Raw genomic sequence first — 15,816 nt, 5'->3', positions numbered from 1 at the left:
AGAATTAAGTCCAGAACTCTGCAATTATGGGCACAACTTCATATAATTTCTCCTTTAATTGTATTTGACGTATGGCAATTGTATATAACAAATACACATATTTCAGTTTAAAAAAAAAAGTAGAAATTTACTGTACAAAACAAGTATGTGGTGTTACCAAATGATACAAAAAAGAGATTACATTAGTTGTTTAAATTTCTTTGAAAAAAAAGAAATCTTGTACATAACATAATGGACTTTGAAGCTCTCACTTCAGTCTTTCTTTCAGCTCATTGTTCTTCGAATTTCTTGCCATTTTGCTTTTCTCTTTTGTCTTGCACAGACCACCAGACTACATCCACAGTCACATTTGGGAAACTTTCCGGACATGTGGTTTCTGCAGTTTCCCTCTGCTTTTCTTCACTGGTAGAAGGTTCTATCCTCGTGTTTAGCTGGTTTCACAGATGATTATTAAAACTCTTTTCTTTTACTTACTACTGGATTGTTTATATATTATCCCATCACTTCAGTTGGACTGTACTCCTTTACAAAATGTGGAAAGTATAAGCTTGTGAGAAGAAAAGTTTAACAAATAGGGTTATAATCACCTGGAAAAAATGTGTACAGGTAGGAAAATACAAAATATACATATTGGTTCATTAAGATGAGATACAGGCTATCTTACCTCTTCATGGAACATCTCTCAAAAGCAGGAATAATGATAGACAAATATCTGAGCTGTGCAAAAAAGCAGAATAATCTTCAGGGCCCCTTTCAAATCTTAGACACTGTACTGGGGCATTTACCTGTTGAACAGAAGCCTTTCTCATCTGCTGAGCCAGTACTTATGCACAAGGTAACGCGCACTTCTGTAGTGACTTTCAAGGAATGTAAGTATATATAAAACATCTCATTTTCTTTCCTTCTCCTGTGTCTGGTCACTTAGCTGCCTAGCCCTTGAATACATATAGATAAGAAATTTGTGCATGTAGAAAACTTTCTCTGTAACTCTGCCTCCTTTGGTCAAATTTTAAAATTTCAAGACAAATATGAAAACTGATACCGAGAAACAGTGGTTTTATTCAAGTGATTGTCTGTAGATGCATTTACATGGTGGTATGCATACACTAGCAATGACAGAGGAACATTTATGTTAGTGTATGTGTGGGAAACCTGCTTTAAGCCCACCTGCCTTTACGTGCAGCTCACATGGTAATAGAAATGGCAGAGCATTGCCTTTCCTTCTCTGTTTCTCTCAGTTGCTTTTCTGAGCCACAAAACTGTATTGTCCTTCTCCTGCATTTTGATTCTATTTTAATTTCTATAAGGATTTCTGTTATTTGTTCATTCTGGGTTTTTTAAGGACTTCAGCTTAAGTTTTCTCTTGGATACTGCCCTTTTTCCATATGCCGTGGTGTCTGGTTTTTACCCTCACACTGTATGGCTTTAACCTCTCCCTTGCAGTCTCAAGATTTGTACTGCTTGTGTGAAAATGTTTCATTCCCAACATGCCTACCCACTGTTTTTGCTTTCTGTGAGAAGGAAACATCACAGCTAAGAGTTCTGTTTCATGTTTAGCCCCAGAACTAAAAGAAGATGAGCTGCAGCATCTTATGAAATCTTTATTTACCAAGTCCATGAGTAATTTGATAGATTTGCTCAGCAAAGCTAACGCATTACAGTTGGACCCTACTCTATATCTATTTTGTAGTCAATAGTTGATATATTTTCTTAAGGATTCCTGTAGGAACAGAAGACTTAAGTTAGCCAGAATTAAGTAATTCGCTAGTTTTTGTATTTATTGGACAAAGAACTTTAAAAGAACTAGTCATCTTTCCAGATCCACATCTGAAAGGTTGAAAATCTAACAGAAAATGTCTGGCTAGATTATAGCTTGTAAAAAGAAGTTCTGATAAAACACAGGTATCTATGCTTACTATAGAGGTCCACCCCACTGATGGGCCCTTTGAAGTAAAAATGGTTATTTCTCTAGGTTATGTTGCAATACTGGAATTTCCATCCAACCATTTGTTAATTATTATATTTACAATGAAGTTTCTGAAAATGCTGCTTGCATTTTACAGTGTTGTCTTTCAGGTTCTGTATAACTAGGCATCCTGAGAACCCCTTGTAGATGGTTGCTGGCAATATCTTGCTTAGTGTTACCCACAGATTGAGTAAACATGTTAAAAATCATTCAAAGTAGTAGATATTTTCCCACTATGGCATTGGTTCTGTCCACAAAGAAACTGAAAATAGATCTAAAATAATGTAATCTTAAATGGTGGAACATCTTACCACAGAGAGAGATATATTTTTTTTCAAGCATCTCTGTTTAACAGAGTGCAATGAATCTTTGTGTACAGCATTGGTCAGTGACTGTGTAACGTAACGTTCAGAATCTGTGCTTAAACAAAATTTAGATTTATTCCCAATGTGCTTTTAAGGTACATGAAGTACCTTATGTGCTGCATGTCACTTCATCACATACTACCAGTTCCTCTTTGCTTGAGGCAACCAAGTGAATGCCAGACCTGTTAGTTCAGTCTCACAGTGCCAAAACTACTGATTTCTAATTTACATATGACATGTAAAGATGTGCTTGATAATATGAGTTCACTAATAAACACAAGAGCATGAGAGCAGGCAATGATGTGTCAGACTAAAGGTTCACTAACACAGTATTCTGTTTCTTATACTAGCCCACAAGGGATGGCTAAGAAAAGGTAGAACAGGGCAAACTTGTAGTCTTGGTTCCCTTCCCAAGGCTGCTCTTCCGCCTTCAAGAAATCTGTGGCTCAGGAAATTTCTAAATCAGAGGGAATACTTTCATATTGAATAACTGTTAATGGATTTTTTTTCCCTGTAATTTGTCTAACATGTAAACTTCTACGAGCCACTGCAGTCCTGCTCCAAGGACTTCCAACTTCTCAACTGTGCTTTGTCTAAAGATAACTTTGATTCTGAACATGCCACCTGCTAATTTCGTCTGATGCTCCCAGTTCTTCTCCAAGAAGAGAGATCCCAGTGTGCCGTTTCACTCTGCTTAAGATTCTGTACACCTGTATCACACTGCTCCTCCTTTTTCTCTTTTATCACCTTGAGTGTCCTAGTTGGTTAGTCATTCCTTCTACAGAGCAGTTCCCTACCCTGATTATTCTTGTTTTTCTCTAAATCTTTTCTGATTTTATTATAACTTTTTCAAGATGGAAAAAATGGACCAGATCTGACCACTGTATTCAAACTCAAGACACACTCTTTTCTATATAATTTCTAAGGGCAAACTTAGACTTTTTCCAGTGTAATTTTTGTGTCCTTTAGTCATATTTTACATTGACTTTTCATACTCTGAGGTGCACCATAGCTCTTCCAGAGTAACTGTCATGACTTTTGTAACTTCCCCTCTTAAATATACCTAAATACTCGTTCGCATAGGTACAAGAAAATAATATTACCACTCCTTTGTCTTAGCTGTCAGACTTAACGTAGGAAATAGAAGACACTATGAGAGTAAACAGGAGTGCCTGTTGCTGTGTTAGATATGTTATTGATCTGTCTGACCAATATGATAACAACCGATAAAGGAGATTTGTACCCTTCTGAAGTGACAGCTATACCTTGTGGTATAAAAAAATGATAGATACCTTTATTTAGGCATTGGGTTTCTGCCTAGATGGTGGTGTGTAAAACAGTCAAACTCTGATATGTCAATCAAAAGAATTTTGAGTTCCAAATTAGCCATATTTCTTGGTGAAGGCAACACAGCAATAGCTGCAGTTTTGAATAAATATGTCATGCCAATCTCTTTTTTTAAAGATTTGCATATAAATATGGATTGAATATTTAAAAACAATACTTATTTTGATTCTCATTTAGGATTCTGGGGAGATGGTTCGATCCTTTGTTGGTGGTTTGGAACTGATAGTCAGTCTTCTAAAATCAAAGAATAAAGAAGTTTTAACTAGTGTATGTGCAGCCATTGCAAATATAGCTAAAGATGAAGAAAATTTAGCTGTTATGACAGATCATGGAGTCGTCCCTCTGTTGTCCAAACTAGCAAACACAGTAAGTAACATCTAAATATATTATACAAAGTATCTGAATTTCTTACATCAGACTGCATTGTGCCCAACGAAAAGGTTATGATAACAGCAGTAGCTTTTGCAGCAGCTACAAGGAAGAGATGTAGAATCCTTCCTGTATGAGATGTATATTGGGCATGAAAACACTCTGTGTCTGGTACTAAAATTGTTTTGGAAGATGAGCTTCATTTTAATAGTTTTTGTTGTGGAATATTGCTTTTGAGAGGTGCAGCTGCCATATGAAGAAAGCACAAAGGGTTGAGAACACAACAAGTCTAAACATGCAGAGAATCTCAGTGATGGGTCTATATTTTACATTTTAATGCTATCTTATCTAGTTTCCAGTCAGTACAAAAGTACCTTTGAAATAATGTAAAAAGTCACAGCATTTCCTACAAAAAGAATATTAAAGAGACTCTCCTAGCTCTGTGCCTTACAGCTGTCTCCAACAGTTAAATTGGGACGCCTTAATGATATTTGAGAATATAATTCTGTTTTCCTATGAATTTTCTGTTGTATTTTGTTGACTTTAATTTCTTATGTTTTTGTCTTCTCCAGAATGATAACAAATTAAAACGTCACTTAGCAGAGGCTGTTTGCAACTGTTGCATGTGGGGCAGCAATAGAGCTGCCTTCGGAGAGTACAAGGCTGTGGGTCCTTTAGTACGTTACATGAAGGCAAATGATCCGTCAGTTCAGAGAGCTGCAGCTCTGGCTTTATATCAGCTTTCAGAGGAGGCTAGCAACTGTATCATAATGCATGAAGGTGGAGTGGTGAAGGTGAGATGGAAGGTTTTTCTTATTTGGGGCTCAAATTATTGAAGAGGTTTGACCTGGTCAGTTAGTAGCCAATTAGTGAATTAGGGATTTTAGTGCTAAAGATATTTCAGCTAAGTTGTTGTTGGGAATGGAAGTACAATGTGGACATTTACTTAACTCTGACTTAGGCTGGCAGTGACATCACACATCACCATTTTGTCATTCTCAAGTGACATTTGCAAAAGAAGCTGGGTTATCTCTAACGGATAGCTGCCTAATATGGCAGAAAGTCACGTAGAAAGGGAGTGTAAATGCATTTGGGGACAAATTAAGATAGAATAATACAAAGGCTTAGTTCGACTTGAGCTGTTTCAATGAATTCTGCATTTACTTATAAAAATTCTTATTTTAGGAGTTAAGCATGAGCACATTCTGCTAAGACCTTACCGTACAAAGAATTTTTGTCTCAAAAAGATTTTTCTAGCAAAGTTTTATCTCACTAGTTGAAGCCAGAAGAGTTATTCCTTTGGCACAGGAGAGATGAACATTATGACTGTAGAGATGGAGATAGCAGGAGTTCTCAGTTGTCATAAATTCCCTGAAAGATTAATTGTATGCAGACTTTTCATTTTACTTGATGTTCAGGTAAATGTATTGACAGGAAGAGTTCACTTATGATGCAGTGTTATTATTAATGTTGATTTTATGCCTGCACTTCTGATAGTGCACTTTATTGTGAGCGGTTTCAGTTCTGGCACATTTAATGGTCCTGCATTATCATACATTTATCTGTAGTTGGCTTCAAAGGATCCACTGGTCAAAAATATTTAAAGGCTCAGTTTAAATGCCAGTACTTGGACTTACTCAAATCTAAGCTACGCTTTCAGTGCTGGAAGCTAACACCTTCTTATCACAGTTGCATTATACAGGTTAAATAGCACATATAAGATATATATAGCACATATACGGGATATATACAGTACTGCAGCACGAGCACTTGTTGAGTTTTTAATGTTGCTTATCTCTCCATTCAACTCACACAACCCATTTTCTGACCTCCTGTCATCTGTTGTTTTCATTTATTTTATTATGCAGATTTTAGGTTTTAAGTTGTGGAACAATGAACATAAAGGCCATTCTGATGATGCACTTTTACAATAATTCCATCTCTGTCTAGGTTCATCTTTATTTTTCAGTCCTAGTTAAAGTGTTTAAACTAATTAAAAACATTAATTTGAACTTAAAAATGAATAGGGATGTACAAAAAAATATTGCAAGGGTTTAGTTTTTTTATTATTCACAATATTCTGGATTGAATATAATATGTTAAGGGAGAGAAAATAGAACTGATAAAAGAAAGACCAAAACTGCAAAATAAGGAAACTTGGATTATATTTATTGCATCTAGACTTTTATTCCAGGGTGCACTTCCCTTCTCATGTACCAGAAACTTGTATTTTTGTAGTACAGTGGATAAGTGTTTGAATGTGGGTTTGCATTTGGTTCATTACAGAACCAAAGTGGAGGTACCTCTCATCTTATAACTGATGGATGGCCTGAACACAAGAGATATGTGACTGAATCTCATCATGTGAGCCAGCACACAAATGTATTTGTGTCATACAAGCAGATGAGCATTAGTAGTATGACAGGAAGCAGCTGCATTTTGGTCCATATTGAGACTATCAGCCAGGGTAGAAGTTCTGCTGAAAAAGACCTGGAGTGTAGTTTAAGCAAGTTGAATATGAACCTAGTGCCCCGGGAGAAGTGAAGGATCCTCGGCTGTGTTACAGGGAGCATAGCCAGTAGGTCAGGAGTTCAGAGATTCATGTTAATAAACCATGAAAAACCTAGACCATGGTGTCTTCTCCCTAGGCCATAAAGTGACAAAAGTGCAGTGAGAGGTCATCAGAACTCTCTTAAGCTGTCTTGAGCTTTCTTACCTGTCTAGCTTTGGTAGCATGGAGATCAGTGTCAGATGATTTGCCTTATTCTAGTACTATGACTGCAGCACATACCCTTTTTTTAGAAAGGATGTAGTTTGGTTTTGCCCTTATTTTTCAGGGTATGTAATTCTCCTACCCACAAAAGGATAATACCTGTGGTCATCTAGAGTTTCTAACCCTAAATAAAGTCTGATTTAATTAGCAATTACCCTGCTGTGTTGTTTCCAAACACTTTATGATGCTTATTTGTTGTCTTATACCTAGAATGGCAAAACAAAGTGAAGGAACCAATAGGTCTTTTTGGAAGACACATCAGACTGGTGAGACAGTGTTTCCTATCCAGTGAGGATAAATGACTGAAACATGTTGGGCAGTCTGAGAAACTATGTTCCGTTGGACCTTTGATAGTTTCTCCAGATGTGCTAGTCCAAGTGCTTTTGTTCTGTGTTGCCAGAGCTGAGCAGATCATGAAGCAAATCAACACGTGCACCATGACAACTCAGGGCACAGATGGCCAAAACTTATGAGCTTGACTTCTGTGGTGGCACTGTTGGAATTGCCATCAAGAATCAATTACTGAAGTTTCAGAAAGGCTAGAGAGGCAATTCCAGATGGCAAGACAGTGGGTGGAGGAGATTTAGATGCTCAAATACAAGAGTACAGTGCTGAATCTTGCCTGGTCTATTCAGTTCATCTGCCCAGCACAGGTGAGACAGTAGTTGCAGCACTGTTGTCTGTGATATTGGATATTTTTGCTCCGCGCTTCTCAGTGATGACAGAATGTCTGTGTGTTTTCATTCTTCTAGCCTCTCCAGTGACTGAAAGCATACTTTGTATTTAAATAGGGGTTGTTATGTACAGGTTTTTCCAGGACCAATTATTTTTACTGGAAAATTTGTTTGGGTTCCTTTGATATTTTTTCATCCTTTTTCCAGATATCTGGTATTTCAGTAATCATGCCCAGTTGGATTAACGTCACAGCTGCTGTAGTTCTGACTAGGTTGCAATACATGCATAATCCCAGGTGTTCTTCAGCACGCATTCATGTGCTGTGTTCGTTCGCATGCACAGAAAGTCTGATGCTTCAGGGAAACATTTACCCTGTAATTGCTGAGTGCTTGAACAGTTGGTCAGAGCCTTTTAAAAGCATTAGACTTTCTGACCATTCCTTATCCAATGTGTATATACATGTTTTTGTCCAGGAAACCAGGAATAAAATTATATAAGGAAAGTAATTTCAACCAGATTCTTGTATTTCACATTTTGCCACTGCTTCAGACAGTATTTGCTTATCACCAAACAACAGGTGTATGCACACAGTTGTGAGAAAAAAACCCGTGTTCTAAGTTTTCACCTATTTCTAACTGCACCCAAAATACATTCAGTTTTCTCAAGCGAGTCTGTATGATAAAAAGCTTGGGAAATCACTGGTGTATGTCAGCTGTCATGTGAAATTCTGATTAGACAAACAGGGTAATTTTGGAGGAAGTTTAGAAAGGCAGTTTATGAGGTTTTTCTTTTATGCTCAATACCATGCTCAATGTTCTTATGACTGGAAATGGAACAATGGTTATGACCTGTGACAGATGAATCAATGCTTTCTTTCTACAAAGCACCAGAAAATATTTCCTCTTTCTGAAGTAAAAATTCATGACTGTGCTGAAAAATAGATTTCTATTTTCAAAGACCCAATAATGACATGTTGTGGGACACTAGAGGGCAAGAGAAATTATGTTAGACATCAAACAAGTATCAATCTGAATTCAAGATTGGAGATAGCTATCCACAGACCAAAGGAGAAGAGAAATCCAGTGGGGATTTGGCAGTTTATAGCCAAGAAAAGCAGGAATAGCAGGCAACGCTCTTCCCACTTGGAGTCTGTCACAATCATAGGGAAGAGAAATAGCAAAATTCACAAGCAACAGGAAGCCATGACCACATTCTTTGTGGAAACAGCAGAAAATCTCCCTTAAAGCGTTTGAAGAGGAACAAAGATGTCTACCTATATTTGACTGCTGCTGAAACCTTAGAACAATCAAGTTCATTCATGAAAAGATCTCAGACTGTCAACTGATTATTCCTGGTCATTCTTCCTTTGCAAGTGGAGAAAGATAAAAGGAAATCTATTGTGGAATTTCTGTTATTGTGGAAGTTAATTTCTGACTTTGTAAGTGATACAAAGGATTCGTTTATGTGGAATATCACTATTATATCTGTGTAAAGAAGGCCTAGGAAGTTTGAATGGCCTGATTGCCTACAAGAGTTGGGGCCAGTTTTTTATTATGAGCATAATGAGACCTCTGAGGAGATTATTATAGTAATTTAAACAGTAAGAACAAGGGGAAAAAAGCAGTCAAAGTCAGGCTGTGGAAAAACAAAATTAATCAAATTAATAATTCATCTTAACTTTAAATGTTTACATTTTGCACCCGCCAAACTGAAATAGTCATCCCAAATTTTACAATAGTCAAGGAAGAGGAATTGATTCTTTACTGTGTTTCATCTCTCTTAATCTGGACATTTATGCAAAGATAAGGCACCTCAGTTTCTACTGAGGCAATGTTTTCTGGTCTCTTTTGGCTATAATGGGAGTGCAGGTTTAAAGGTCAGATCTGCATATCTACACTGTAGGTATCTATGTTTAGTGGGGTGAATCCCATCCCAAGGCAGTGGAGAACTTTTTAAAATGAATATACAGTCCAGTCCATTATTCGATATGAATGACAGAATTCTGAATAATAGTGCAATAAGAAAGAGCTATTAAAAAAAATAATTTTTCTTTTCCTAGAAGAGTACAGATGAGTTGAATTTATATGCTATGATGGTGATGAAACTCAATCTGCCCAGCAATAACTGAAGCACACTTTGTATATGATCTAATAATGCCAGATGTTTTAAATTAGTGGATCTAACTGACTTGAAAACGAGGATTTTGAAGGAGATCTTTGGAGTATTAAGGATGGATTCCTTTCATCTAACTTTGGCCACTTTTAGGTATTGAGTTTAAAGCAGTCTAAACTAAGACACCTTCTGTAGTCAATGGAAAGAGAGAGACACCTGCAGACTTGTCCTAGCTGAAAATAGATGCCCAAGATATCTGCAAGGAATAGACTCATGAAAGTGCATAATTTTCTCTACTGAGTATAGAAAGGACCTAGGTGACTAGCTCAGACTAAACAGCTAGCATTCAGACAGCTGAATTTAAATTAATATCCTCCCGAATGTTGATTTTCAACAAGCTTGTGGTACAGGGGAAGTTGCAGTGCTGGAAGAATGGTAATGTGCCAATATTTAAAAAGCCTGAATAAGATTATAGTCCTTTAAACTGGACATTATGTTAAATAATCATAGGTACATACCTTATAATACTAGAAGGATCATTTTAATGTCCTGGTCATGCAAACCAGAGACATTGCTTCATTTTTTTCTGCTTGGAATAGAGTATATCTTTTAGAAAAACATTGACTCTTTACTTAAAAAATTCCAGCGATGGAAAATCCACCAGAGCCATCATAACTTGTTCCAATAGTTAAATACCTTCCCCATAAAAACATTTGCACCTTATTTGTAGCCTAAGGTTTCTCTAGCTTTATCTTATGCAATTGCATGTATGATACTGTTGCTTGGTAAACTGAAAAGCCCTACATAACTTCTGTTTTCATATAAATTCTTACTAAAAGGATCAAATTGCTGGTCTTATGGTCATATTTTTAATTAGCTAAGCAAGTGTAATCAATGATGAAATTTCTATATTTTTTATTTTTTTAATTGCACTTGTGTGTCAGTTCTGATTTTTTTATTTTTTGAACTTTCTTTTTGGACTGAATTGCAACATACTTCAGAGCAGAACTCAGTATTCCAGTAATATCTGTATGAATACTTAAAACAGGTAAAATAACTTCCCTGTTTCTGTGCAAGCTCTGTTTGAACATCAGAGATTTTCATTATTCTATTTGGCCACAGTATTGCCCTCAAAGTTCCTATTTGGCCGATTTTCTACTTTGATTTCCATGTCTTTTTGGAAACTGTTCCTCAGGTTAAACCTTCACATGCTATAATGTTGGCCTTCATGAGCAGGAGTAAAAATCACCAGTGAATTTAGACCTTGTGATATAAGCTGATTTTTTTTCCCAGGAGTTTGTCTCAGATTTTAATTGTTGTCAGTACACTTTATAGATGTCAGATGACTTAGCTCTCATTTTTGTAAGAATAATTTGCAATTTAAAAGCAGCTACGAAATGTATTCAAGCATTTTATTGTTTTAGAGAGGAAAATTTTAAGAGACCAACATACTGACTCTTTTTGTCATACCTTTAAAGCAAAATTTTGCCTTTCCATAGTAGAGGATTTCGGCCTTGGCAGAAATAAGATTCATTAGAAAACTGAAAGAGTTCACTGGCTGAGAAAGTGGTACATACTTTTGAATTATGTAGATACAAGCGGATTAAGTCCCGTGAAAAGAATACAAGTGACTTTGATTGTAAAGTGTAAAGCTAAAAAATGCCTTTTCTGCCTGCCAATGAAATTCTACCTTTGCAAGTACACATTCAGATAATACATAAATATTTTGAAACATTTAGGGAGATCTCTGCAGTGAGGTAATTTCCAGTATCTCATATGAGGATCTCTTGATGTTTTGACTTAAACTTTCTGCTTGAATTCCAAACTAACTAACTAAGAAATATTAAAAGTACTGAGTTTTCTGTTTAGCATTTATTTCTGTGTACTGTGATGATGCTTAAAGTCATTGACCACAGATAAGTAGTTGACTTTACTAGGGAGTGATAGTACCTATGTAAGGTAAACTTTCAATTTAAATGTAACACACAACGGGGTGGAGGTGAACAGACTGATAGGAATGGAATGGCAGAAAAAAAATATGTAAAAATATTTCACAGAATCAACAAGGTTGGAAAAGACCTCTTATCAAGTCCAACCCATGGCCCAACACCACCCCGTTAACTAAATCATGGCACTAAGTGCTACATCCAGTCTCTTCTTAAACACCTCCAGGGACAGCGACTCCACCACCTCCCTGGGCAGCCCATTCCAATGTCTGATCACTCTCTCTGTAAAGAATTTCTTTCTAATGTCTAACCTAAACCTCCCCTGGCACACCTTAAGACCATGCCCTCTTGTCCTGCTGCTGGTTGCCTGGGACAAGAGACCAACCCCCACCTGGCTACAACCTCCTTTCAGGGAGTTGTAGAGAGTGATGAGGTCTCCCCTGAGCCTCCTCTTCTCCAGGCTGAACAACCCCAGCTCCCTCAGCCTCTCCTCACAGGACTTGTGCTCCAGTCCCTTCACCAGTCTTGTTGCTCTTCTCTGGACCTGCTCCAGCACCTCAATGTCCTTCCTGAACCGAGGGGCCCAGAACTGGACACAGCACTCAAGGTGCAGCCTCACCAGTGCTGAGTCCAGGGGAAGAATCACTTCCTTGGTCCTGCTGGCCACACTGTTCCTGATCCAGGCCAGGATGCCATTGGCCTTCTTGGCCACTTGGGCACACTGCTGGCTCATGTTCAGCTTCCTGTTGATTAGAACCCCAGGATCCCTCTTCACCTGGTTGTTCTCCAGCCGTTCTCTCCCCAGCCTGTAGCGTTGCAGGGTTTATTGTGGCCAAAGTGCAGGATCTGGCACTTGATCTTGTTAGACATCATACCATTGGATTCAGCCCATTTATCCAGCCTGTCTAGTTCCCTCTGCAGAGCCCTCCTACAGCAGATTGACACTTCACCCCAACTTGGTGTCATCTGCAAATTTGCTGGTGGTGGACTCAATCCCCTCGTCCAGATCATCAGTAAAGATACTAAACAGGACTGGGCCCAACACTGATCCCTGGGGGACACACTAGTGACCGGCCGCCAACTGGATGCAGCACTGGGCAGGTGTGATTACATTTGATAGGTTGAGCAAACTGGGATGCAACTACTGCTGATTCATAGCTGCAACTTAGTTATCTAAAGTAAAACATACATATCAAATACTGCCTATAAGCTTTTTGTAAAAACCTAGAACCACTGGATAGTACCCAGTCACCCAGACTTTAAGGCACTTGCAACATATGGGAACCATAACTGGTGCTGTTGGCAGGTTTTTGTGTGTGTGTGTCTGCACTGAAGGCTACATGAAGTCAAAGTAAATTAGTCTCCGTTGAGCTTTGCATTGTTCTGAGCTGCTTTTATTTTCCAAACAGATTTATTTAAAGATAGTATTCTGTGCGGCAGTATGAACAAATCCATTTTCTCCTCTTCTTATTCCATTGTACATGGAGAACTAATTATTTTTGGGCTAGAGGAACCATTAACTTAATGATTAAAGTACATACCTGAAATGCACAAGATCAGACTTTCCATTTATGTTCTAATATTTTTTAATATTGAAAGTGCCTAATCAACCTACCCATGCATAGAACTGATCTTTAGCCTTACTCTGTGGTCTGGTTTATGGTATTATTTGCCCAGCATGGAAGTGCTCTGTTTTCTTAATATTACAAAACATTAATAGATGCCTTCTAGAATATCAATTGTTCTATCTTATAAGAAGGTCACCAGGGGTGCTGAAAACTGCATTTCAACTGCTTGGTACAATAAGGTGAGAAAAGCAGAGACTCATGCTCCTAAGAAGGGGACTTGATTTGTATAATCATAGATTTTAATATTTTTTAATTAATTCATCAGATTTGTTCATGTCTTTTCATCAGGTTACAGCCTACAGAGATGCCTCTGGGTGAAGGTGGGAGAGGGTGGGTGTGTTCCATATTGGATTGTTGGTTGGTTGGTTTTGTTGTTTTGGCAAAGAAGGCATAACAGTTGTAGTGCATTTTCGGAATTCTGTGTTGAATTAATAGGAGATATTTGTGCTTTTTGAGTTCAGTTCTTAATGGAAAAAGGTTAGGCTCATCCATTCCCTTGTTAGAATCCAACATATAAAAACAGTTTGTTTAACAATGATTTCTGAAAGCTATATGAAATGTAGTTTTCATATTTGGAAGGTTTTTTATGCTTCTTTATAACAACTGTATTAAAAAATATATTTTCTGTAACTTATTGTGCAGAGCTTCCAGAGAACTGGTCATTATTTGCTAAAGTCATAAATCCCTACAAGAAGTTTTGGCTAACCATTTTATGTGCAAGGATTTTCATAAGACCATCTTTGTGAAATAAATAAATGTGAATTACAAAATATGGAAGACAATTACTAGTAATCTCTACTGCAAACATTCTAAACCCAACCTTTTATCACATACTTTACATATCTGGAGTATAGAAAATGAAATGCAAAAGCACTGGAACCTACTTCTTTAGGAGTATTTGGCAATGTGATTGGTTGTTTTCTTGTGGGGGGCCTTTGGTGAGAACACTGTATAAAGAATAAGGAGTTTTACATTATCAAACAAATTTTAAGATAATATCTTCATAAATCAATCCAAAGTATTCAGTGTAATATATATATACAATAGTATTATTAGGGTATAATAGTGTGTAGTTGAAATTTACATATTTATATGGTTATTTTAAGTTTAGAAGAATCCCCTTTTTAACTGTAGTGGTTCACTCTATTCAGGCTCCACAGTTCAGGCTGGAGATATGGCGTGTTTGGCACATACTCCAAGCTGATGCCTGTTGCTTTTTATAAATTAGTTGTTACAGTTCTTGGACATCAAGAAAGAGGGCAATAGATTCCAAAATTTCTGCATGTCTGTTGTCTACAGAAAGTATGACAAATCCCTTCACCCACAAACGTATTGATCACATCACACTCAAATTTTGGATATAAGAGTTGCATAAACGAAGTCCAGTACTCACATATTTTGTCTCATTTCAAAAGAATTAATGAAAGTTGTCGGTGTTACACCAGTGCAATTTCTATTGTGCTAGCAACTGCCAGGTATGAACATTTTTCTTAGGGTTTCAGCTCCAGGAAACAGGAACCAGTAAACCTTTCCCTTCATAATAAGCAAAATTTCACCATTCATAAAGTAGAGGTGCTTACATGTAAAACATTTTGCTTTTGCACCATTGATAAAGGTAATGAAGTGTGGCTTCAGTATAGGTTAAGCCTCAGATTTTAGATTATTTTTTTCAAAATTTTGCATTACTAAAGTTTATGATACATAGCAAGTGTTCTGTTAAAATCTGTCTGATCATGGATGGGAAAAAACAGCAGCCTAAGAGAGATCAGCTTATCGTTGCACAAACTGTGCTTCAGGAGATCTCTAATTTCGTAACATTTGGATAACAAACCTAGAGGCTGGCATAAAGCTCCTCTTGGCACATTTTAAACATCTTTTGGTCTTATAAAAAGAAGCTTGTCCCACTAAGCTGTAGGTTTGTTGGAGCTGTTTAACAGTAGCTGTGCCCTGCAGCTCTTTTAGTGATAAATGAGCCATTTCAAATAAGTGCAATTGCAGCCAACTGTGCAGAAGGAATCATTAAAAAAAATTTAAATAGACATTTTTGAAGCTTAAAAATGCACAAACAAAGTATGTTAAATCCAAATATATGCTGCTCCTTTTAATGGAAAAGATTGCTACTGGCTAAGTCTGCCAGCTTCAATAGGTGTGCCAAAAAGCCAAGGAATCTGGCAGAGTCCACAGATAGCAGTTCCATCTTTCATCTATATTTCTTTTCTGTATTTATCTTGCTTTAGAAAATGCAGAGAATGTCTTTTCCTTCCGACTTGGCACTATTTCCAAACCACAGAAATACACAGAGCAGCTTCTTGCAATTGTTTAGCTCCCTGCACCAGACTTATCCTTGTGACTGTGTGAATCATTTCTTTCTAATTTGGCAACAATCTGAAAGAAGAATATTAAAATATTTTTATGTTTATGGAATAATGTCTTAGCTAAACTGTCAGATATTAAATTAGTTTACTTAATTGAGAGATATAAGGCTTAATGTGTAAGAACACAATACCAGGTAATTATTTTTGACATTCAACTAATCAAAAATAGTTTCCTTGTATGTAAGGAGCTATTCAAAGAAGCTGAACATAAGAAATACCAAGAACAAAGTTCTTCCTGTAAAATCAATCACTTCAGTTTG

General features: G+C 37.0%; 1 protein-coding gene across 3 annotated transcripts in view; it reads left to right on the top strand.

Annotated features, from left to right (window-relative positions):
- The window catches only part of ARMC4 (armadillo repeat containing 4), a 78,713-nt gene that overhangs the window by 49,873 nt on the left and 13,024 nt on the right, over positions 1–15,816 (top strand). For all 3 annotated transcript variants that reach the window (XM_032705521.1, XM_032705540.1, XM_032705530.1), the window contains exons 18-19: positions 3,856–4,044; positions 4,620–4,841. In XM_032705521.1, the coding sequence (XP_032561412.1) occupies positions 3,856–4,044; positions 4,620–4,841 (411 nt within the window). The remainder of the gene's footprint in view (positions 1–3,855; positions 4,045–4,619; positions 4,842–15,816) is intronic.

Source organism: Chiroxiphia lanceolata, chromosome 1 (genome assembly GCF_009829145.1).
Source record: "Chiroxiphia lanceolata isolate bChiLan1 chromosome 1, bChiLan1.pri, whole genome shotgun sequence".
NCBI classification, from domain to species: domain Eukaryota; kingdom Metazoa; phylum Chordata; class Aves; order Passeriformes; family Pipridae; genus Chiroxiphia; species Chiroxiphia lanceolata.
Note: the sequence above shows the minus strand (reverse complement) of the source record. Positions and strands in the feature narration are given on the sequence as shown.